This window comes from Thamnophis elegans, chromosome 4 (assembly GCF_009769535.1).
Source record: "Thamnophis elegans isolate rThaEle1 chromosome 4, rThaEle1.pri, whole genome shotgun sequence".
NCBI classification, from domain to species: domain Eukaryota; kingdom Metazoa; phylum Chordata; class Lepidosauria; order Squamata; family Colubridae; genus Thamnophis; species Thamnophis elegans.
The window spans coordinates 13503582-13527161 of record NC_045544.1 but is presented as its reverse complement, the minus strand read 5'-3'; the positions used below and the strand labels follow the sequence as shown (position 1 = coordinate 13527161).

Below are 23580 nucleotides of genomic sequence, written 5' to 3'. Positions count from 1 at the left end.
AACTTCCTCTAGTTCTGAAGAGAACATCACAATTTGTATGTGGAATAGAAGGGGCATCTACAGCTCAAAAACAAAATATTAATCTTCAAGATTCATGTGCAGATTTTTGAGGAACCCCAAAGCAGATTTATATCATTCTGATGGATTTAAATTATTCTTGAAAATCATGTCTTCCTCGAAGACATCACAGGATTAAGAATCCCATCAGCACTGAGAGAAAAATCAAAACTAACTAAAAGAACTAATGATCAAAACTAACTATCAAAAGCTGAGCTATTCAAACAATCAATATTGTATTTTGATGGCATACACACATTACCCTTCCCTGTAATCTTCATTGTTTTATCTCAATGATATGATGCAACTGAATGGAAATTTAAAAAGGCATACTTTACTTATTGTAGGACTCAAATTCAGTAAATTAAAATAATATACTGTACATCGGTCATTCTAAGTTTCTTAAAATAATGTTTCAATATGTAGATGAGTTACATGCATACATACATATAAGCATATGAGAACACTCTCCCCTCAGATTCAGTTAAACACATAACAAATATCACATTGAAGGTTGTATAATTTTAGTTTGACAAATAAATGTAAACATTTAATATCTGTTTTGTAAAATGACTCACCTATTCACTCTATGAAAATACATCTTTTTTTGAAATGAAGGCCAGCAGCACAGTTGCTTCTGCCCAAGTTATGAGTCACTATTTTTCGATCTTGTGGATCTCTTAGCATGGAATCTTTGATTCACAAATAGATTGTCCCTGTTTCATATAATTCTTCAGTACAATAAGAAATGATCCATAGTTCATGGGTTTCTTTTTAGACCATACTTAGGTTTTCTTATTGTAGTTTGTTGACAGATTTCATCAATGCTAGTAAGTATGCTTTCTGCTTTCTCTGCTAAATACCTACTACTATAAATCTCAGTTTCTATAGATCTCTTTACAAGGAGGTGGCTCATGAATATTAATTTTAGAGCAAGTAGCCATCCTGGACCAAAGAGAAAGATAATCATCTCTATTTAATGAGGAACATCATATTTCTAAAAATAAACTACCCTGTTATTCCAAGTGTCCCATATTTAAGTCTTACTTCAGAATGTCCTTTCAGTCAATCACAGAGAGAATTCTTACCTTGAAAAAAAAAGTCTTTTTACAAACCAATTAACATTACAATCCTTTGCAAGTTTTCTTACAAACAAGTTCTGCTCAGTGAAACTTAACGATGAGTAAATCTTTATAAGAGTAGAATGTAAGCAAGAACTATTTAATTTTAAACCAAATGAAGCTTTCAATTGCATTCATCAGAACTGTAGACATTTACAACTTTATTTCTGTCTGCAACTCTAACAGTTGAACTGTCTGGTAATAAAACTTCACTGCTGTCATCTTTCCTGATTGGAGAGTAATTTGAGATTCACGCTATAATCAAGTGTTGAAGAGCACGCAAACTGATAATTATTCCAAATAACTACTCAACAGGGAGGATAATGAACATGACAATGTACCAAATAATGGTAGACATATTATGTGCCATAACTCTTTTGACCCAAGACACTTTCTCAAGTGCCATGGATGTCATAGCCAGTCATCCAAATCTTACTGGAAGATTTAGTAGAGTTACTCCTGCTTTAACATTCTAAACCTATATTCCACCATTTACACCTTGTCATTTTCTAGGCATTCTTCCAACAAAGCAGTGTGCCATGTCCAACCACAAGTTTTATTTATTTACTTTTAACTTGCCTTTATATAAATAAATGAAAGCTGCAAACATACCTAATACTCCTTTCTCCTATTTTCCCCATAACAACCACCCTGTGGGATGAGTTGGCCTGAGAAAAAATGACTGGCCAAGTTCACCCAGCTGGCTTCATGCCTAAGGCAAGGCAAGAACCCAGAGACTCCTATTTTCTAGCATGAAAACCACTAGAACCCGTGATGGCGAACCTGTGGCACGCAGGTTCTTAGAGCACGCGAGGTGTTGACTTGTCTGCTCCAGCGCGCATGAGTGCACTGGCCAGCTGATTTCAGCCTTCATTTTTTTGCCTGATTTCAGCCAGCTGATTTCAGCCTTCCCTGAAGCCTCCAGAAGGAGAAAAACAACCCAATGTGCAAACCAGAAGTTCAGGAGCGGTTTGAGAGTTGGGCTGTTTTTCGCCCTCTGGAGGCTTCCTTGAAGCCTCCGGGGGAAGAAAAACGGCCCTACGGGCAACCCGGAAGTTGGAAAATGGGCCATTTCTGGCCTCCAGAGGGGAGGGCGAGGGAAGTAGTTTTCGCCCTCCCCAGGCTCCTAGAAAGCCTCTGGAGCCTGGGGAGGGTGAAAAAATGGATCCACTGTGCCATCATGCAGAAAAGCACGGGGGAAGGATGGGGGGGTGCACGCATGCACGGAGAGTCACACATGCATGCGCGGTGGGAAGGCATGCACACGACACCCCCCCCTTCCCCCTGTGCTTTTGGCACATGATGGCACAAAGGTTAGCCATCACTGCACTTGACCAAACTCACACTGGCTAAAACCATAATTCCTATATTCGAATTCAAAGGCAAAAAGATACCTGAAGTATGCTGGAGGAGGCATGTAGCCCAATCTTGTAGCAGCAATCTACAACTGAAAAACGTTCTAGTGAAATGAGTAAAGGAAGTGCTGGCAAGTGCAGGCCCAATGCTTTGCTTCAAGATTATTATTATTATATTTTTTTATCTAATAAGTATGTGTGTGTGCACGCATGTGTGTGTGAGAGAGAGGGGGGAGAAGGAAAGAGAGAGAGAATGAGAACTCACAGCAGCAGAATATACCTAAACTCTGCCTTCCTATTTCCTAACAATGACAATCCTGTAGGGAGGGTTGAGATGACAGTCAGTGACTGGCCCGAAGTCACTCTACTGACTTTCATCCCTACGAGAAGTGCAGTCCTCCTGGTTTTCATCCCTTAACTATCATACTATCCCATTAATATAGAGAGATACAAACTGGCACTCTATATTATACATTACAATGGTAGCTATCTCACCAATCCTTGGTGTCTCACCAGAATACTTCTCCAAATCTCCTGAAGATGCTTCTTTGTTGGTCCTCTCCACTAAACAACCACTGTATCTGACCACTAATCTATCCTTCAAAAAAAAGGGGGAAACTCATCTCACAGCTTGAATGAAGGTGGAAGTCCAACGAAATATCCTTTAAAAGATGTGGTCACTTAATTCTACCTCCAATAATTCTTATCTCAATAGCACTGGGTTCTAAGTATGCAGACTAGAATTTATTTATTTATTTATTTATTTATTTATTTATTTATTTATTTGACTTTATATACCGCTTCATAGGGCTTTCAGCCCTCTCTAAGCGGTTTACAGAGTCAGCATATCGCCCCCACAGTCTGGGTCCTCATTTCACCCACCTTGGAAGGATGGAAGGCTGAGTCAACCTTGAGCCGGTGAGATTAGAACCGCTGAGCTGCAGATCACAGTCAGCTAAAGTGGCCTGCAGTACTGCACCCTAACCACTGCGCCACCTCGGCTCTCTATTCAGAATTACATATTGAATGTGTGCGTATTTTGCATTTATTCCTTGCAGAAAAGGCATTTCCATGTAAGATATAACACTGCGCTTCCAGCTTAGCCAGACCAAAAAAGAGTCATTTGATATTTAACAAAGATAACACAATCAGTTTGGGTTTATCATGTGTTTGGATTTGTGCTCTATCCGTTATGATATGTACATTGTTTTACCATTGAAACTGACATGATTCTAAACATTATGAAATAACAATATAGTACCAAATATTATGAAAACGGTAAAAGACATATCAGAGATGGTTCTATCATTACACAATATGAGCTGTCTCCTCTAAACCACGGATTTCGAGTGAAATAAAATGGAGGAAATTATTCGTTATGAAATGTGTTACTATAAAATTTTGACTCCCGGTGATGGGGAGGGGAAAAAAGAGGTATGCGATGTTTAATTTTTTTAAACACCTTTGGATATTTATGATAGCAATCAAGCAATGCATAGACATCAGTTGAAACATATGTCATTCTTCCAAACTAATGAAATCATGATATTTTGGGTTACAGGTACAAACTCACAAGGGAAAGAAGCTAGCCTTTACCTCATGTCAGCAACAGTATGCCTTCTTTTCTTGTCTTCCACATTCTTTTTTTTTTCACTGTGCCCCGTCTTGTCATCTAATTCCCATGAAATCCTCCTGCCTTTTTTGCCATCAACTTTGCAGTTCTCTAAGGATTTTGATCTTCCCATAGTCACAACATGCAGGCATGCAAAATTAAATGAAGACAACTTATAATGAAAAAAAAAGGAATTATGAAGTCCTTTTCATCTGTCCCATATGTCACTTCCATCTGCATAGTCAACCTTGATCTCCCCACCAACAACAACTTGCCTCAACCCCTTTTCAAATCCTATATTGGCTTAACTTGTTTCTGAACCTGAGCAATGTCAAAGGTATAGACTTCAACTCTTCAAGAGGATGGGAATTCTGGGAGTTGAAGTCCACATATCTTGAAGTTGCTGAGGTTGTAAAACATTGGGTTAACTGTTCCATCTTACAAAATGAGCTGCAGCTTATGCCTTTTAGGAAGATTTGTTAGTCAAAAAAGGTGATTAGATTATTGATTGGGGGCTCCAACAAATAACAGGTCTCTCCCTGTGCAATGCCTAGCTTTTGTGTATAACTTTAACAAAAGAAAGAGAGGGAAAAAAATAAACTAGTGAAAACATTTGATTGCAAAATCACGTTATCTGAAAGCGGGGTTGAGAACATTTGATGCCCTAAGCACAGATCAACAATAGAGCCCTTTGGCCTTTCCATTGTTTAACTAATAAGACATTAAAACTCAGTAAGAGCTGAAGGTGAAATAGATTTAAAATTCAGTATTCTTCCTGGCCATCTGCAGGCAAGACACCAGAATTATATTAAACTTTTTTTAAAATTCACACTAGATAGCCATGAGTAATAGAACCAAATATTTTACTGATGACTAGGGTAACAGAAAAAAAATTCAAATGTCAACATGTCTTAATGCGTTTTAAATAAAATTGTTGTAAGAGAACAAATGGAAATACAAAGAATTATTGTAAAGTATTTTTAATTGTTCTCCCAAAGATAGCTAAGAGAAATAACCCTTCACTTGGTGTCATAAGTATGTTTGTATGTTTGTTTGTTTGTTTAGTGGTTAATCCAAGACTCAAATGCAAGAAGAGCCAGGTTTGCTGGTTATAAAGAAAGTTTTATTTTTTCTTTCTAGTTTCATAATCTATAAGTCTTTGTTCAATGCTGTTTACTTAATCAGTTAAATAAAGAAGGATTCTTAAAAAAAATAGTCACACTATCACATAGTTGAAGTCAGATACCGCAAAAAGTTCCAAATTTATCAGAAACTGTTAGGGGGTTTTGTACAGAAACATTTCTTTGAACAGAAATGAAGCAGACTACTATTTGACTTGCTAAACCGTAATTCTTATACCTAAGAATTGTAATTTTAAGATAGGGTAAATCTGTCACATAGTAATATTCAAAATCTTATTGCTGAGAACTATGGGATAAATTATTTGAATAGTAAGCAATGCATTGAAATCTTGCTTAGCCTCTTTAAAATGAATACGACCACTAATTCAGGAACATTATTGCAACACCTTTAGTTGGAATAATTCCAATCAAGGTTGACAGACATACTTATGAATAGACCTGCATAGGATTATACTTTCAATGGGTTTCTAAAAATAAATTGGATATTTCACAATTTGGCTATGAAATACTTTTTTTTCATTAGACCAAGTCGGGCCTGTAATTCTTCTGAATCTGCTTTTTCAATTCAGATTCCCAAATTACTGTAGAGGGAAAGAGAACAATGGAATACTAGATCATATGTCTGAAATTTGTTGAAAGGTAACAGAGAAATTCTACAGATTTCTTCCTTAACCTTCCTTAAGTAATATTCTATGCCATCTTCCCCTCCAAATGAAATAATAGGAGAGATGAAAAAGGAAATAGCTGCCTAAAGGTTTTTTTGGGGGGGTGATGGTGGTGGTAATCTGGTTCCAACTTTTCTAGAAAGCTACACAAGTTGTCTTTTGCCCATAAGAGTTGCCCTTATGTGTTTTGCTCATAAGAGTTAATTCTGTCTGACAAAATGTACTGTGATGTATCAGATACTGAAATAGTCACTCCTATGTCTGCAAATCCAAAATTACTTTACAGTGTACATCTGATCATTCTGAAGCAGTTGAAAATGTAGATTATGTGCTTTTGCCTGGATTTATAGCTCTGGCTTGAGGAGCAGCTGGCAGCTGTCTCCAGACAGGCCTTCGTATAGATTCAACATATTCCAGTTGTGCTCGTTTCTGAAGCACAACTTCAGAACAGTCACTCCCTATCACCGGAAGGCTTGCTTTGATCACTTTGTGTGTCACTTGCTGCAATGTACTCTACATGGTGCCTACCTTTGAAGGTCACTGCAGCTGATCCAGAAAACATGGGAAGTCATGAGTGTTGTAGCCTCGTAAGTCCTCGGACTTACGAATGACAGCTCGGCAGCAGCCAGGCGCGTCTTAGCCAATCAGACGCGCCTGCCGGTTGCCGGGCTGTCATACGCGAGTCTATTGGCTCGACCGTCTGACAGCTCAGTATAAAAGGCTGTCAGACGGAGGAGAGGTGCCGGTCTACTCACAGTTGATGTTCGTTCTATCTTGCTTGTAATAAATCGTTGAAAGGTTACCTCAGACGCCTCCTCGTCATTTCTGCCGCCGATCTAACAATGAGCATGCATATATGCCCATGTAACAACTATGTTCTTTTGCACTTGTTAACAGTAGATTCAGATCAGGGGTTCAGAGCAGGGGTGCTTCACATGCATGCACATTGCAATAAAAATTGTTCTGCACGTGAGCAGAAGCAAAAAACAAGATGGTGCCACCTGGAGAACCGGTTCAGGGGCGTGGCAGACCTGAGTCGCTGCCGGTTCCAGTGATTCAGTCTGCTAAACCACTACCGGCTCAGTCGAACCGGTCCGAACCAGTAGGAACCCACCACTGGTTCAGAGCAATTTGAGATGCTGGTTTTCCCTTATAAACTCCTTCATGGTGTAGGGCCTGGCTAATGACTGTCTCCTGTGATGCCTGTCTATCCTGTTTAATAGACGAAGATGAAAGAGTTGTCATCTTCTGGGCCTCATCAATTAACATTGCAACCTCATGGAACCCAAGAGGTAAGCCTACTTTGATGTGAACGGAATCTTTCCAGAGATCTTTGTGACTCCTACCATAGTCTTATTCAAATAAGCTCTTAAAATCTAATGCTTCCTCAGGCCTCAGTTTATAGTATATGATAAGCTTCTGATGGATGAGTTCTATGTTAAGAACATGTTGGTTTATTCTTGTGGATTTATTTTTAAGATTGTGTACTGCCCAGAACTGTTATGGCGTCAAGTATCCTTAAAAATTTGATAAATATTTGAATGACATGCCACAACAAAATACCGTAATTGATTTTGTGTTGCTCACGGGAAATCACCATACACGTTTTAAGAAATTTAAAGATATGATGCAGAAGAAATATTTCATGAAGCAACTTAAATATCCAGACTGATATTCGATCATGATTGCTTCATTAAAAAAGGATAGACTTTTCAGATGAAATAAAAAAAAACCTCTTGTTAATTTTAATTTTAATGTCTTTTACCCTGACTTTTAATTATTAAATACTGGCTTGATTTTAATAATGGTTCCGATATGTTAAACTGATGTAAGATCAGTTTTATTTTCAGCACAAATTACTTCAAAAATTCTTATTCAACTTTATATAGTTTGTTAATCGTATCTATAGATCTTTTTCACTTTTACTGAACAGAATAACAGAGTTGGAAGGGACATTTGATGTCTTCTAGTTGAACACGTTTCTCAAGCAGGAGACCCAGGGGTGGGTTCCTACGGTCTGCACCGGTTCATGCGGACCGGTTGGTTGGTGAACCTGGAAGTAATTAACTTCCAGGAACGCCGGTACCGGTCCTGGCCCTGAGACCCTATAACATTCCAGTCAAATGGTTGTCCAGCCTCTTCTTAAAAATCTGCAGTGATGGAGCACCCACATCTACTGCTCTTTTTTGTGGCCCCGCTTTTAAACCACTACTTAAAAAAGTCATACAGCAAGTGTAAAAACTTCACTTGCTGAAGTTCAACCTACATTGAACTTGCTTGGGAGGTAGTTACAGCATCTGCTTGGAATTCCTGCACATTTCAAAGGATCTTTGCAAATCAGAACTTGTTGTTCTTTCTGCACTTTCTTTGAACTCTGGATATGTTTTGATATTATGGTATATCCTGTGGACATCTGCATGTATGACCCATGCTAAAATGACTTTTTAAAACCTGCTTTACCATACGAAAAGAGGTGAGCGCCTATTGTTGAGGAAGCTGTTTATTTCGTTAATTAGGTGAATCTGAAATAGCACTTAGATTTATATACCGCTTCACAGTGCTTTTACAGCCTTCTCTAAGCGGTTTACAGAGTCAGCATTGTTAAATCGGCGGTAGAAATTACGAGGAGGCGTCTGAGGTAACCTTGAACCGTTTATTCAAACAAGAATGAATAGAACATCAACTGTGAGTAGACCGGCACCTCTCCTTCGTCTGACAGCCTTTTATACTCGGCTGTCAAATAGTTCAACCAATAGCCTCGCGTATGACAGCCCGGCAACCGGCAGGCGCGTCTGATTGGCTAAGACGCGCCTGGCTGCCGCCGAGCTGTCATTCGTAAGTCCGAGGACTTACGAGGCTACAACAAGCATATTTCCCCCAACAATTTTGGCCTTCATTTTACCGACTTCGAAAGGAAGGAAGGTGAGTCAACCTTGAGCCTGGTGAAATTTGATCTGCAAAACTGCTGGCAGCCGGCGATCAGCAGAAGTAGCCTGCAGTACCGCACTCTTACCACTGTGCCATCGCAGCTCTACATAGGGTTTTGTTTCATTCAGCAAACCACTGTATATTGTATGGCAAAAGACATAAGGTTTTTAATTGACATATGAACACATTTAAAGCTCACCTGATTCTGCCTCTTGGATGCTCGGATTGCTCTGACATAAAACTTGTGCTGCTGAGGCGAGAGGCACTGCTGGTGCGGGAAATAGCTGACACATCGCTGACATCACTATCTGATGACTTGGCAGAGACATTATCACAACTTCTGTACTGATCGGTTTGTATATTATACTGAAGATGAGAAGAGACAATATGAGGTTCATTGACACACTTGCAGAAACAAAAATAACTGGTGTACAAGCACAGCTTCAGAAGGCCACCAGTGAGAATGGTACTGCGGCTGATTTTATGTAGCAATTTTTTAAAAAGGCATACATTATTCATGAATTTTTGGGGACCCATTCTGAGAAGGTAAACAGTAAAAAAAGGGTATTAACTTTAAAGCAGATAATGAAAAATATGAATTTGCAAATGACCACAATTCTGTATGCACACATTATCTCTGATAAAAATTTTTTTTAAAAAGAGGCAGCATTATGGTGGTAAGGATTCAAAGATAATTTTGCCTTTCTTATGTTCAGCATGAAGTTGCTACTTTTTTAAAAAAAATGGTGACAGCAGAAGCACTGTGGAATATTGAAATGATTTAAGAGTAACAATATGAGCTGCTAAATGATGATGAAATCTCTTCAAAGTTTCTACTCTAAACTTGATTTCCAACAGGTGTTTACTACAATCAGTGCCCATGGTCCACATATGGATTTTGCTGATTTCTAATGGATAGTTTTAAAACTATTATTTAGCAATCAGGGAATGGAAAGTATAGATAATAATTCTATTAAAGATAATAGAAACAAAAATAACCCTGCTTCTGTTGTTCTTTAGCGCTCCTTTTTATGAAAGAAACAGATAGCACAATCCAGCTAAAATTATTTCAGAATGACCTGAAAATGACTGCAGAATGATCTGAAAATACACTTAAGTATTGATATTTTTAGTAATTTAACAGTAAATAATTCAATCATCCTGTCAGTTTGGACAACTATTTAAGAATCTAAATGTAGTACGCTGGATATAAAAATATAGATTAGAAAAAAAAAACCTTCTAAAATTTATCAAATCATCTATAAACTATGCTCAGTTTCAAAATTCATCTACCAGTGTTTCAGGCCCTGCATTACAATTAACCCCCCTGCTTTATATTCTGAATGCTACATAAGAATCTTTAGAAAGTAGAATCTTGCCCTCTAGGCTAAAAACTCCCATTTGCCTGAATCGGCAGCTGTAATTTAGTTCTTCTGGCTTTCGATGTTTCTGCCATCTGTCCCTTGTTAGTAAAATTCCTATTTTACAGTTTCAATCTTTGAATATTTCATTAAGTTTATTTTAGGTAATTGAACTACTTTTCAATCTCTAATTGTCTTTTCTCTGTCACACATCAAATGATCAAATAAAACTCAGGTAATGATTTTACAAAACCAAGTAAAAGATAAAAAAAATTCAAGTAATTTGCAGACTGTGTGACTCCAGGCAGTGGAGTGGAGTGTATCTACCAAAAGATCTCCAAAAAACCATGGTGATATTTTCTGGTTTTCCTCAATGGGAAAATTTTAGTACAGTGTATTTGCACAACACGGAAAGCCATAAAGCTGGAGAAGGCAGCTACATGGCTCAGAAGTGGATGAAGGAATGATAGGCAGCCCTATACAATTTTAAAACAGCTGTGCAAGATTTGGAAAACAAAATGACAACTTTAAATGATTAAAAGTAAAGGGCTTCATTTATACTATGAACATTGTGAAGCACCTCTTTCAAATGCATTGAACTACCATCACAGTAACTGTCTTTTTTCTGCAAACTGGAAAAGCAAAGGGGTTACATATTTAAGAAAATCACAGAAAGATTTTTGTAAATAATCACCTACTCTAAAAGTTGGTTTTACATTGCATAATGACAGTATAAAGAATTCCAGCATGTCTGGATGGTGCTACAGATGTTTACATGAATATTGCAGCAGGTGGTACAAATACTGTGGATGGAGGTATTTCCCTTTATAACAACGTAACTACAGTTAATTCACAGTTTTCAGGTATCTGTGAAATAGATCACGTAGCCAATAATATTTTGTGACACTCAAGTATGAAGGTCTACTATTAATTTATGAAGCTATAAAATCATAATTTACACACAGCAATTTTAGCAATTATAATAATCAGCAAAGTATGAGAACAAAAGCATATTGTACATTTGGCATTTTATATTGACTACATGTTTCTCATGATTACTTAAAAATGGAAATCTGTTGGACTATTAGGATAAGTGACCTTAATCCTTGTTTAGCAAATGAAATTGTGACCGGCAACTCAGTCTTTAAGCAAAGTTTCTTTCCTAAAAGAAAAATCATATGACTGCTGATTTTGCTTCACATTTCTTTTCCTTTACAGCACCATTAATTGCAGCACCATGGGTACTTGAGAGACCGCCTCCTGCCAATTACCTCCCTAAGACCTATCAGATCCCACAGATTAGGCCTCCTCCGAATTCCATCTGCCAGCCAGTGCCAACTGGCAACTCCTCGGGGGAGGGCCTTTTCTGTGGCTGCTTCGGCCCTCTGGAACGATCTCCCCGTGGAGATCCGGACCCTCACCACCCTCCTGGCTTTCCGCAAAGCCACTAAGACCTGGTTGTTCCAGCAGGCCTGGGGCTGATGAATTTCCAGCCCCATTTGAAGCTGCGACTGTTGTTCCATTTTAATTTGTTTGTCTCTTATTCTCTTATTTGTATCCCCTTCCCCCTTGGTTGTTAGCCGCTCTGAGTCTCTCGGGAATAGGGCGGCATACAAATTGAATAAACTACAACTACTAACTACAACTATTAAGGTTATGACCCAAAACAGTTGGGTGAACCCAACAGCAGTTAAGTTTTCCATATCTCGACTTTCAAGGAAGTTGGGCAAATCTTATGATTACGCTGGCACTGGCCTAATAATCTTACTTAGCAATAGCAATAGCACTTAGACTTATATACCACTTCACAGTGCTTTACAGCTGTTTCTAAGCGATTTACAGAGTCAGCATATTGCCCTTAACAATCTGGGTCTTCGTTTTACTGACCTCGGAAGAATGGAAGGCTGAGTCAACCTTGCACCAGGTGTGATTTGAACTGCCAAACTGCAGGCAGCCGGAAGTCAGCAGAAGTAGCCTGCAGTACTATATTCTAACCACTGTGCCACAATGGTTGTAATTTAGTTTATCAAATGCCTTACTGAAGTCCTGTAAATTATATCCATTTCTCTGGTCCACTAATTTTGCCACATTTTCAAAGAATGCAATAAGATTTGTTTGGCATGATCAGTTTTTAATAAACCCATATTGGCTTTTGGTTATGACTCTGTTTGCCTCTAGGCGTTTGCAGATTTGTCGTTTGATCTTTTTCAGAATCCTCCCAGGTATTGATGTCAGGTTGATAGATCTGTAGTGTCTCGGATTCATTATTTTTCAATCTTCAGAAAAGAAAAGAAAATGGATCCAGGAAACTACAGACCTATCAGCCTGACATCAATACCTGGAAAGATTCTAGAAAAGAAAGATAACAATATCTATTCTTCCAAAATCTATAGTTTGCTTTCCAAACACTTCTTCAATTTAATTATCTATTTAGTAATTATTACCTAGATTTCTATATGGCCACACTCATGGGGAATTTATTGTGGTTTCTAGCAGAAAAATCATAGATTAGAACCAAGTAAAGTTTTTAACAGTTTTTAGTTAAAACTCTTAAAATCCATATTCCCACTGACATTATATTTATGATTAAATATTCTAATAACTATGACCTTATTAAAATTTCTTCTAAACATGCTTTCATAGCTTTTCTAAATATCAAGAGAAAAGGAGCTATATGGATGTAGGAGAGGGGATATTATCTCAAGGGTTTGTGACACAACTAAAAAGCATTGCTTTCTGCTCCCCCCCAACCAACCCCCAAGTCTAACACATGTAGGCAAAGCTATTAGCACTTTAGCAGTTCTTAACCAGATGAGTGGAATACACTTAGTGGAATGTCTTTCACCTATAACTATAAAAAAGTAGAATGCAAAACAAAAGCAATAAGAAGGTCTAAAAATACCAGTTCATTGGTATTTCTGAATGAGGGGGAGCAAATGATAAAAGCAAGTGACAAAAAGCACAGTACAACATAATCATACAAACTGTGCCCGTTTTCTTCATGCATTGCTACATGGAACACATATGCATAATAGGCAGAACATGAACCGCAATCCCATAACACATAATGAAAATGCTGGTTTCTATAGATTCCGTTTTTCAATGCATAATTTGCCATAATGTTTTGATCTGGAATCTGAGGAAATTGGAAAAAAAAAATTGCACATTTAAAAATAAATAAATGCCACGATAGGTTTTTTTTGTCTAGATTGCCTATGATAGATTAAAAAAAAAAAGCAGTGCTTAACAAATTGATTCAATTTCTGTTGTTAGTAATCGGTTGTTGTTCCGGAAAATCCTAGTTATTAGATAATAAACTCATTAGCAAAAATCACACACTTTACACAAAAAAGTGAGTTCTGTTTGTAAATGAGAAATTACTGTATATGAGTGATGGCTAGCCTTTTTCCCACCGCTTGCCAAAAGTGGGGGGGAACGCAGGGGGTCATGCGTGGGTGTGCCCGTACCCATAGGCCATGCCCATACTCATCCGGAGGGCAAAAAATGGCACTACAGGCAACCCAGAAGTCTGTTCTTGAACTTCCAGGTTGCCTGGAGGACCATTTTTCACCCTCCAGAGGAAGAAAAACAGAACAGCGTGCAACTTGGAAGTCTGTTCCCGAACTTCCGATTTGCACTTTGGGGATTTTTTTGCCCTTCAGAGGCTTCAGGAAAGCCTCCGGAGGGCGAAAAATGGCCAAAAATGAAGGCCAAAGTCAGCTGGCATGCTAGAGCTGACAGGACAATGGCATGCCCTAACAAATGGTTCTGCGTGCCATAAGTTCGCCATCATGGCTGTATGTGATTTATGACTGTTTAATTGACACATTAGTATTATGCAATTGAACCTGTGAATAACAAACTGAGTCCTTTCCTTCTGAAAACTCATGCTATAGTATGTAAAGAGTCCATCCATGGAAGCCTTTGTAGATAAGTAAAAGCTTCCTGCTGTCACACTATCCATGAAGAACAGTTGTGAGAGATTATGGAGAAGGAGGAAAAGGTATGACTTAAAGAGGGAATGACCTGCACACTTCTCCTTCTGAGCTACTCGTTTGCATAGGGATTGTACTACTACTTGAAATGTATGTTTCCAATTTGTAGAAAGGCTTTTTTTTTTTAAGAAAAAGGAGGAATATCTGCTTGATTCAGTTAGAAATCCTAGAGAAAGATTTCCAATTTGACAAAAATGATTTGTTTTAGAAATCCTCAAGAATTTTTTAAACTTTAATTTACATTACAGGAAGATTATTGTCTAATGTTCTTTATTATTTTGATGGGTGGGAAGGGAGAACAATTTGTTGAAAGGGCTCAGAGAGGCTGGTTGGCCACCAGGAGGTGCCTGAGGCATGGAGCTGCAGTAAAAGCCAAAGGGAGTGTGCTCCTGACGTCAGGCTTGGAGCAGTGGGGAGGAGACAAAGGAGTTGTCCTGGATGCCTGGCAATGGCGGGCAGATCGACGTAGAGAACAGCTACGCAGGTACAGAAGAAAATTGGACCCAGGTGGTTGTAATTAGGCTTCTCTCAAGATAGTATTTAAGGAGAGACTCTGGGAGGAGTCTGGATGCAGGATTCAACTTAATTCTCAACGCTGGAGAAGCTGTTATCTGTATCTGTTGGAGTCTGGGTTGCTGCCAAGGTTCTTACCTGTTCGTCGTGCTTGGGCTTTCAGCCACCAAGATTTATGTTTATATATATATAGTGTTAGGATTTTTTGTGTGTTTTTTTTTAAAAGCTAAGGAGTTGTTAAAAAAAATCACAAATGAAATAATGTCATAATAATATGGTTTCTCTATAATAACACAGTATCAGTAGTTTCCTAAGTTAAACAATAAAAAGCTTATTTGGAGTGATATCATATATCCTTCCTCAATATTTTTGTTGTATGCCATATTTTTAACATCTATGTAAATTCTTCAACTTTTCAAACAAAGTGTCCTATTTTGGTATTTACCTTAGTATATTGCTCATGTTCAAGTTCTTGACTAGAACCACACCCTGTTGTCTGATTGTACCGGTGCATTTTCATTTTCATCTGTCTTGTTCGCTCCTCCACTACTAAATTTGCTGCAAAAACAGATAATAGAAAACTATTAAAAAAAACCTTTGAACATAGGAAGCGACTTGATGTAAGTGTGACTTTATTTCAAACTGAATAAATATTCAAACAGTATCTCCATCAGGACATGAAAGCAAAACAATAAGCATGCTAATGCTGATCAACAAGGATTGCTTGGAAACCCTATCTACACATTTCCACATTTCCAACATATCCATAACATGCATTCTTTTATTTAGAATATTTCTTAAAATTTGGAAAATATTATTTTTGCTCCTTTGCAAAATATGTCTCTCTGTAATATAATTCTACAAGGATAATGTTCCATCTAAGTTAGAATATTTATTGCACTTTTAAAATATTTTTAGTGATATTCTTAAAAGAAAACAAAGTACTGTATGACATTTGCAAATGTGATAGATATGGCTTCCAAACAATTTTGCATTATTTTGTTTATAATTGATTAAAGCTTCAAAACACCAGCCTATTTATATGCAAAGCTTTTCTCTGTATTGAGTGGGGGTTATGCTTTACACATATATTTTGATACAGGAAAACATCCTAGCTGGATTGTATCGAATTTCACCTTGGAATATAGATTCCTGAAAAATATATATTCCTTCCGTATTATAAGAACAGTAAATTCAGTTTCTTAGGCAATCAGTATTTAATGCCATCAGTGTACATGATCATATACTGCGTTTAAATACCTCCTGACACCTGAGTATTGAAAGTCTAATAATAAAAGAAGGGAAAAAGGAAAGGAAAAGTATGCAAAGGATAGATGCAGGTAAATACATAATCAAAACTTAATTTCTAGTTGAGAAAGAGGATCGTGTCAATAAATGAAACCTTTGTGCAATAGCAGATTTATAAAACAATAAAAAGATTGCATCAAATACAATTAAATAAAATAAAGACATAGCATGCAGGTAGTGAATAAGTCAAATCAGGAGATTTGGGGCATAAGGAATTTTGGTGGCATAATGATTAGAATGCAGTACCGCTGGCTACTTCTGCTGACTGCCAGCTGCCAGCAGTTTGAATGTCACAGGCTCAAGGCTGACTCAGCTCTCCATCCAGATTGTTGGGGCAATATGCTGACTCTGTAAAACTGCTTAGAGAGGGCTGTAAAGCACTGTGAAGTCTAAGTGCTATTGCTGCTGTATTACTTTTTCGGAAAGCACAGATGTGCTCTGGCTTAGCAAAAGACTTAGAATGCAATCTAAGAAGGTTTGGCACATTCTGGATTTTTGATACTTTCTAACTATACATTAACTGTGCAGTTTATATTTTAATCAAACAAAAGCAAAAGACAGATATTAATAACAATCATAAATATTTGCCATATATTTTCCTTTTCATGCATTCTGTCAAATAACCTAACTGACTAAATGTATTCACTTGGCTCATTGTGTTTGCAAAGGCCTACTTCTAACTAGTCTGGTATAAGACCACAGTTTTAACATTCTCATTGCTGCCTAGATCATCTGGATTAATCAGAGAGGCCCCTCACTAGCTCTTTGATGAAGACGTGATAGTGGAGATAAATGAATCCAAATCCAAATAGGTGATCAATAGATGTTAAACTTCTCCAGTGATGATAAATTCTCTCTTCACAGCAAAATAATTTAGATCAGCAAGGGAAGCCATATGCCTAAAATCTGTTAATACTGTTTCGGCAACTTGCTGCTAAGATAGCTCAAAATCCCTCTGTTAAAACACTAAGTGATTAATTCACATAACTATGCACCCTGTGTTAGGGAATAACCGGAGAATCTTGAATCCCTGCATTATACAGTCGTAACACAAGTTACAGTACTGCTTTATTAGAAAACATCCCCATATTCATATTCCCTAGTGCAGAGAGAAGATACAAAACAATGGTCTTGGTGACACAGAAATCTGAAACTTGGGCCATGCATATTCAAGGCACTGTAATTATTACAGAAAAGTCCAAGTGTAAAATGTTTAGGGAGCATCCTGGATAATAGCAAAGCTTAAAGTTAGCAGACCAATTGTCACTTGGTGTTCTTGCTCCGTGACCCGACAAATGCGCGCCCGACAACAGCGCGGCAACAAAATCGCGGCGATAAAACCGCAACATCGACAGTGCGCCAACAAAGGCGCGCCGACAAAAGAGCGCTGACAGAAGCACGATTACGGTTAAGGTAAGGGTTAGGGTAAGGGTAAGGGTAAGAGTTAGGTTTAGGGTTAGGTTTAGGGTTAGGTTCAGAGTTAGGTTTAGGGTTAGGTTTAGGGTTAGGTTTAGAGCGCGCTTCTGTCGGTGTGCTGTTGTCGCCGTGCTTCTGCGCTCATTCGTCAGCACGATTTCGAACTCGCGGTTTTCTCGCCGCGGTTTCGTCAGCGCGCTTTTGTCGAGCGTGCATTGGGTCGGTGAACCTTTTTGCTCAACATTCACATTGCTTCATTTGTACAATTTCACAGAGCATTTTCTATGGGCAACACTGCAATTTTTCTGAGTTTTCCGTTCTTTTTTTTCTTAGACTGCCCAATAGCTTTGGTAATGCAGGAAGCTGTACAGGGTAGAAATATAACAGCTAAAACCTAAAGCAAAATATTTATTTCACCACAGAATTTCAGTACAAAATAAGCTATCTGTCTTGTATGATGTTGGGTAATAGGAAGCTGTCTGCTCTTCTAGACCATGATGGAATGATGTACACATCTGGAGGTGAGCATTGTATTTAGATTATTACTCATAATCTAATGCATTATCTTTAGCCAATAGGATACCAGACCCTTAGACTGTTTCTCCAACTAGGAAACCAATGATTTGATACAGCCTAATTTTTGTAAAGTTCTAACAAGGAAATGTTATTCCATAAAATTAAAGATTCAAAATATAACCCAAAATAGATTTGTCATCTGAAAACCATAGCTGACACAGCGATAAATCAAGGTACCTTTTTATTATAAAAGTCTGAAAGGGAACATTAATGCATGCCTGCCTCAAAATGATAGACAACTAGGACTCCAAAAAAAGTTAAGTTTTCCAAGTCTTCCAGGAAAACAGCACATTTGTACTCTGGACTGAAAACCTTTACAACTTTATCCTTGGAAAACAGATAAAGTGTGAGTTTGTGCATATGTGGGTGTTTGTGCACAAAGAGCCTCAAATGAGAGTTGAGAACGTAGTATTTGTATATTAAAATACTGAGTATGATTTTATTTTTAAAACCTTTGATGATCTTTACTGACAGAGATTTTAAAACAGGCCCAGCATTGAAAAATAAGAATTTTAGATTGTGAGAATTCCTCTTGCCTCTTCCAGATCATTAGGTATCACACTATGATTGAAGGGTAACAAAACTTGTAGTAGCATCTACTTCATTTCTAGTATTTTTAATCTCAGTTATATTATTTTATATACAAAATGCAGACAGCCAATTTTCATGGCCAATTGGTTCTATTTGCATATGAAAAAGCATCCATCTACCAAAAGCTCCGATTTTCATCTATGTTTTTGATTGGCATTTTAACAGAAGGAACACCATTTTAAATCAATATTAATGTTCAGTCCAGATTATGATAAAGAAATAAGTGAAGGAATCAAAATTAAATAAAAAAAACATTGGACCCTTGGAGATGCTAAGACAGTGTTTCTCAACCTTGGCGACTTTAAGTCCTATGGACTTCAACTCCCAGAATCCCCCAGCCAGCTCTCGCTGACTGGGGAATTCTGGGAATTGAAGTCCACAGGACTTAAAGTCGCCAAGGTTGAGAAACACTGTGCTAAGAGAAATGAAGACGGAAATAAACCAGAAGATAAAGAAGCTGCGATTTTACAAACTGGTCTTCGTAAGAACATCAGAAACATCAATATGGGGCAATGGACAGTTGATTCCAAGCAGCATAGAAAAAGGAAACTAGGAAAGATATTAAAAACTGAGAAACTTTGGATGAATACATGGGCATATATGATAGGAGAAAGGATAGAAGCAGTAGTTATCTTGGACCTGTGTTTAGAAAAAAGAAGACCAACCCCCCTCCCCCCACCGCCCATTGGCCTTGAAAGGGCAGTTTAAGGAAAAACAAGACATAAGAAACAAACTTTAAATCAAGACAGAAAGTCTACTCACAAAGAAGCAAAAGATGAGAAGGAGAAGACTAAAGGCACCGACTTTTCTAAATATAAATGGAGCAAATGGTTTACAAAAGAAAAAAAATGTGAAAAATTAAAACAAAACATAATTTGCTTACGAGGGACACATATCGGAAACAAAGGACATAAAATATTTGATTTGTAAAAAATTTGGGGGGCGGAATTTATTCCCGCAGGAACTTAAAAGAATAAAATAATTGTTTCGTATATGAAACCGTAAATAGAACTTCAACTTGTATTGACGGATGAGCATAATATATTTCTTAGGGTGGAAGTTAATTTGCCTGAGACTTTGGCTTTGATTTTGGACATTTATGCACCAAATGAGGATAAAGTACTTTATTGTTCTATAAAGAACTTATAAAGAGATCAATGTTTTTTCTATGAAAATTGATGTTTGATGCTGAATTGGAATTTAGTAATGTCGCCAAAACTGGACAGAATTTTGAGAAAAATATTAAAATTACTCAAGGCAAACTTCCTATAATTTCCTTTGATTTGATGGATAATTGTTGATATATGGAGATGGAAAAATAATAATTCAACAGAGTTTATGAAACACATAGATGCTTCTCAAGAATTAATATTCTTTGGATTTCAAAGAATTTGGCTACTAAGCTTCATGAAGTAGAGATACTACCAAAGACTTTTTCAAATAATAATCCTGTGAGTTTATTTTATAAAAGGAAATTCAATTATTTTAGGTGGATACTGGAATATTGCTACAGCAATAAGCAAATGGAAGGCTGTAAATAAGAAATAAAAGAATTCTTTGAAAATAATTTAGGTAAAGGTATCGATTTAATAATGGTTGGGATGCAAGTAAAGCTTTTATCAGAGATTATTTCATACAACACAATACTGAACTAAAAAAGAAGAGCCAAGGGAGAACACAACCTATTTTGGATTTTTAAAAAAAAGAATTATAGAGATTTCCAGAGAAGTAAGCATTTCTCAACAAATCAAACTTTTACAATGAGTTATATATGTTCAGTAAGAGAAATGGAAATAAAAAGGAACTATGTAAAGCAAGAAAAACCCTTTGAATTTGCAAACAAACCAGGGAAATGTTCTGACATATAAACTGTGAAAAGAAAAACTAAAGAAATTGAGATTGAGATTACAAGAGGAATAACATGGCTATGCAAAAAGTGTGTCATCAATATTACTCCAACTTGTATAAAAGACAAGACATTTCTCTGGGAAAATCAGATGAAAACCTAAAGAAACAAAATTTACAGAAGATTACAGAGGAAGAGAAACAGATTACATATAACACTAAAGGAAGTGTGTGAAGCTATAAAAAGTATTAAATCAGGAAAGGTGTCCAGACCAGATGTTCTTATTGAAGATGAACTTTTACAATCTTTACAAAATATGATGAATTCTGTTTTATAGGGAGAAGGATGACAGGACTGGAAACTGGCCAATATAGCATTAATTATTTCTAAAAGTAAATATATTTGCTCAGTTTGTATTGTGCATGAGAAAGAAAAAACTGTTAGCACTGAGCAAGCATCTCTCTGCAGGACATAAGGAGACTCACTAATAGCTTACTGATATTTAAAGTTATTCTGTGATATTTCTTTATTTGCATGTTTGCTTTTTAAAAGCAACTGATAAATCCATTCTTCCTGTTCATAATATTTTTTTACAGGATGCTAGAGGAAGGAGGGAGAAATTGCTGCTGAGAAATTTCCCCTCTGGCTAAAAACTTTATTATCAGGGTTATTCAAGGTGAACTGCAAGGACCTGGAGAGATCCCTACATGGGATATCTTAGAAGGAACAAGCACCTCAAATGTTCTGTGTTAAAACAGAAGCTATATATACAAGTGGCAAATATGTTGCTATTGACTACAAGAAAAAAATGTCAAAGAACTCTAAATTCTTCATTGAAGGGTGGAAAAAGAATGGGTAACGGGATATTTTGTATTAAACATGGTGTGCTTCTTCATTTCATCAAAGAAATCTATGGATCGAAAAAAATGTGATCTTAAGTATCACAATATGTGGTACAATTTATTCAGAGTCTTTGGCACTTGCTCCTTGATTTCATTTTGGAACTGAAACTATGTACCATGTTGTTGATGAGTTATGGAAAAGTTAAGGCTTGCACATGGTATTTCTACTCGCAATGTAACTATTAAAATACAACTCCATATGAAAAACCCACAAATTAATAAAGGATAATTTTTAAAAAAAGAGACTTGCCTGGAAAGATCGGCTAAGAGATTGGAATACATATTTAGCAATAGCAGTTAGACTTATATACCGCTTCATAGGGCTTTCAGCCCTCTCTAAGCGGTTTACAGAGTCAGCATATTGCCCCCAACAACAATCTGGGTCCTCGTTTTACCCACCTAGGAAGAATGGAAGGCTGAGTCAACCCTGAGCCGGTGAGATTTGAACAGCCGAACTGCAGAATTGTAGTCAGCTGAAGTAGCCTGCAGTGCTGCATTTAACCATTGCGTCACCTCGGCTCTTATTTGATACTTGCATTATTCATTCTATGTATTCTTTTTGATAAATTGTTAGTTTTGTGCCCAGAAACTTTAACAGAAATAGTTACTGTTTAGCAAAGCCACATATACTATTAAACTATTATTATGTAGTATCAAATGATGATCATTCTTTCTCATGACTTTTGCCTTTTTTTTTTTTTGCTTTCCATGTCCCTACTCTTATTTCCACTCCTATTGTTACTTCAATTCAATTAAACAGAGGGAATACAACTGATCCCTACATGTTCACTTTGTAAGCAAGAATAAAACTAGGTTTGTAGGTTTATGCAACCCTAGGGTGAAATAGTCTGTTCGCTGTTCTCTTATTGATGGTACATATATGTTTCTTTTTGATAAAGTAGTTTTATTGTTTCATGCATTGATCTTGGTTCTTTTGAGCAGAAAGTCAGAAAAAATAAAACATTCCAGTAATAACATCCAGTTTATAACACGACACCCACATGCACACCCAAAATAATAGCCTTCCCAAATTGGAACTACTTAAACTAATTATGGAATAATCTGCAATTGAGTTTGTTACCTAATATTGCTTCAGCAATTCATTTGTGAAAGCAATTTTTAAATATTAGTTTAAACCTTTTATAACCTTTCCCAGACAAATATGTAGATGTAGTAAAAGCAGTCTCAGCTCTTTTGACATGTAGCAGAAGAGGAGCATCCAAAAGAATAAACTTTGATTAGTTTAAATGGAGACATTCTTGGCCTTGCTAAAATGTGCATGATTAAGAGAATAAAGAGGACAGTACTCTGGAATGCCTTAGAATATTCTTAATAGCCAATGAAAAGCAATTCCTTTGTATCATGGTTGGTAACATTATGGTCAATACTAATTCTTGAGAATGACAGTAAAGGTTAAATATATTCAGTTGCTCAAGTAAAGAACTGCTCTGGAGTTAATAGTAACATTAGAGTAGATTGAAAGACAGATATGATAATCACTACTTTTCATTATATTGATTATAAATAGCTCTTCCTTATAGGAAGAAAAAAACCTAAAATATTAAAGTCTTTGGTGTAAAGTATGTTCTGGAAAATACATTTCAAAGTAATTAAAAAGAAAAATCATACTACTGACTTAAAAGGCTCTCTCTATATGAACGTGTATGGAGAGTCTTGTAATAATTTGTAAGAAAAAGTATTTGGTGAGACTTTTAACCAATTCATATCTCAGAGACTCGGATGAGGGGGACTGTAAATGATTGATTGATTGTATGACAGAAGTTCCTTACTGGAGCATCATAAATTCCGCAGGAATTTAGGAACATAGCACAACAGAAGTGCCATTTCTCCTTTTTAATTTCTAGTCCCTTTATCTGTTCCTCTTTACATACATTTCTGGCTAAAACTTCTAAGGTTAATATAAACATCAGTGGGGATAGAGGACAACCTTGTCTTGTACCTTTCTGGATTGCTATACTTTGCCTTAATTTGCCATTAATTATTACTTTGGCTTTTTGATTTATATATATTGCTCTAATTGTGTTTATAAATTTATCTCCAAATTCCACGTGTTCCAATTGTTGATGCAAGAATTCCCAGTTCACATTGTCGAATGCCTTTTGGGGATCGAGAAAAAATAGTGCAACCTGTTTTTCATTATGTACTTCATAATATTCAAGAATATCCAGCAT

General features: G+C 36.8%; 1 protein-coding gene across 1 annotated transcript in view; it reads right to left on the bottom strand.

Annotated features, from left to right (window-relative positions):
• RIMS1 (regulating synaptic membrane exocytosis 1) overlaps positions 1–23580 on the bottom strand; it is a 331198-nt gene that overhangs the window by 26435 nt on the left and 281183 nt on the right. The window contains 3 exon segments of the mRNA XM_032216767.1: positions 4130–4270; positions 9080–9246; positions 15195–15307. Of these exon segments, the coding sequence (XP_032072658.1) occupies positions 4130–4270; positions 9080–9246; positions 15195–15307 (421 nt within the window).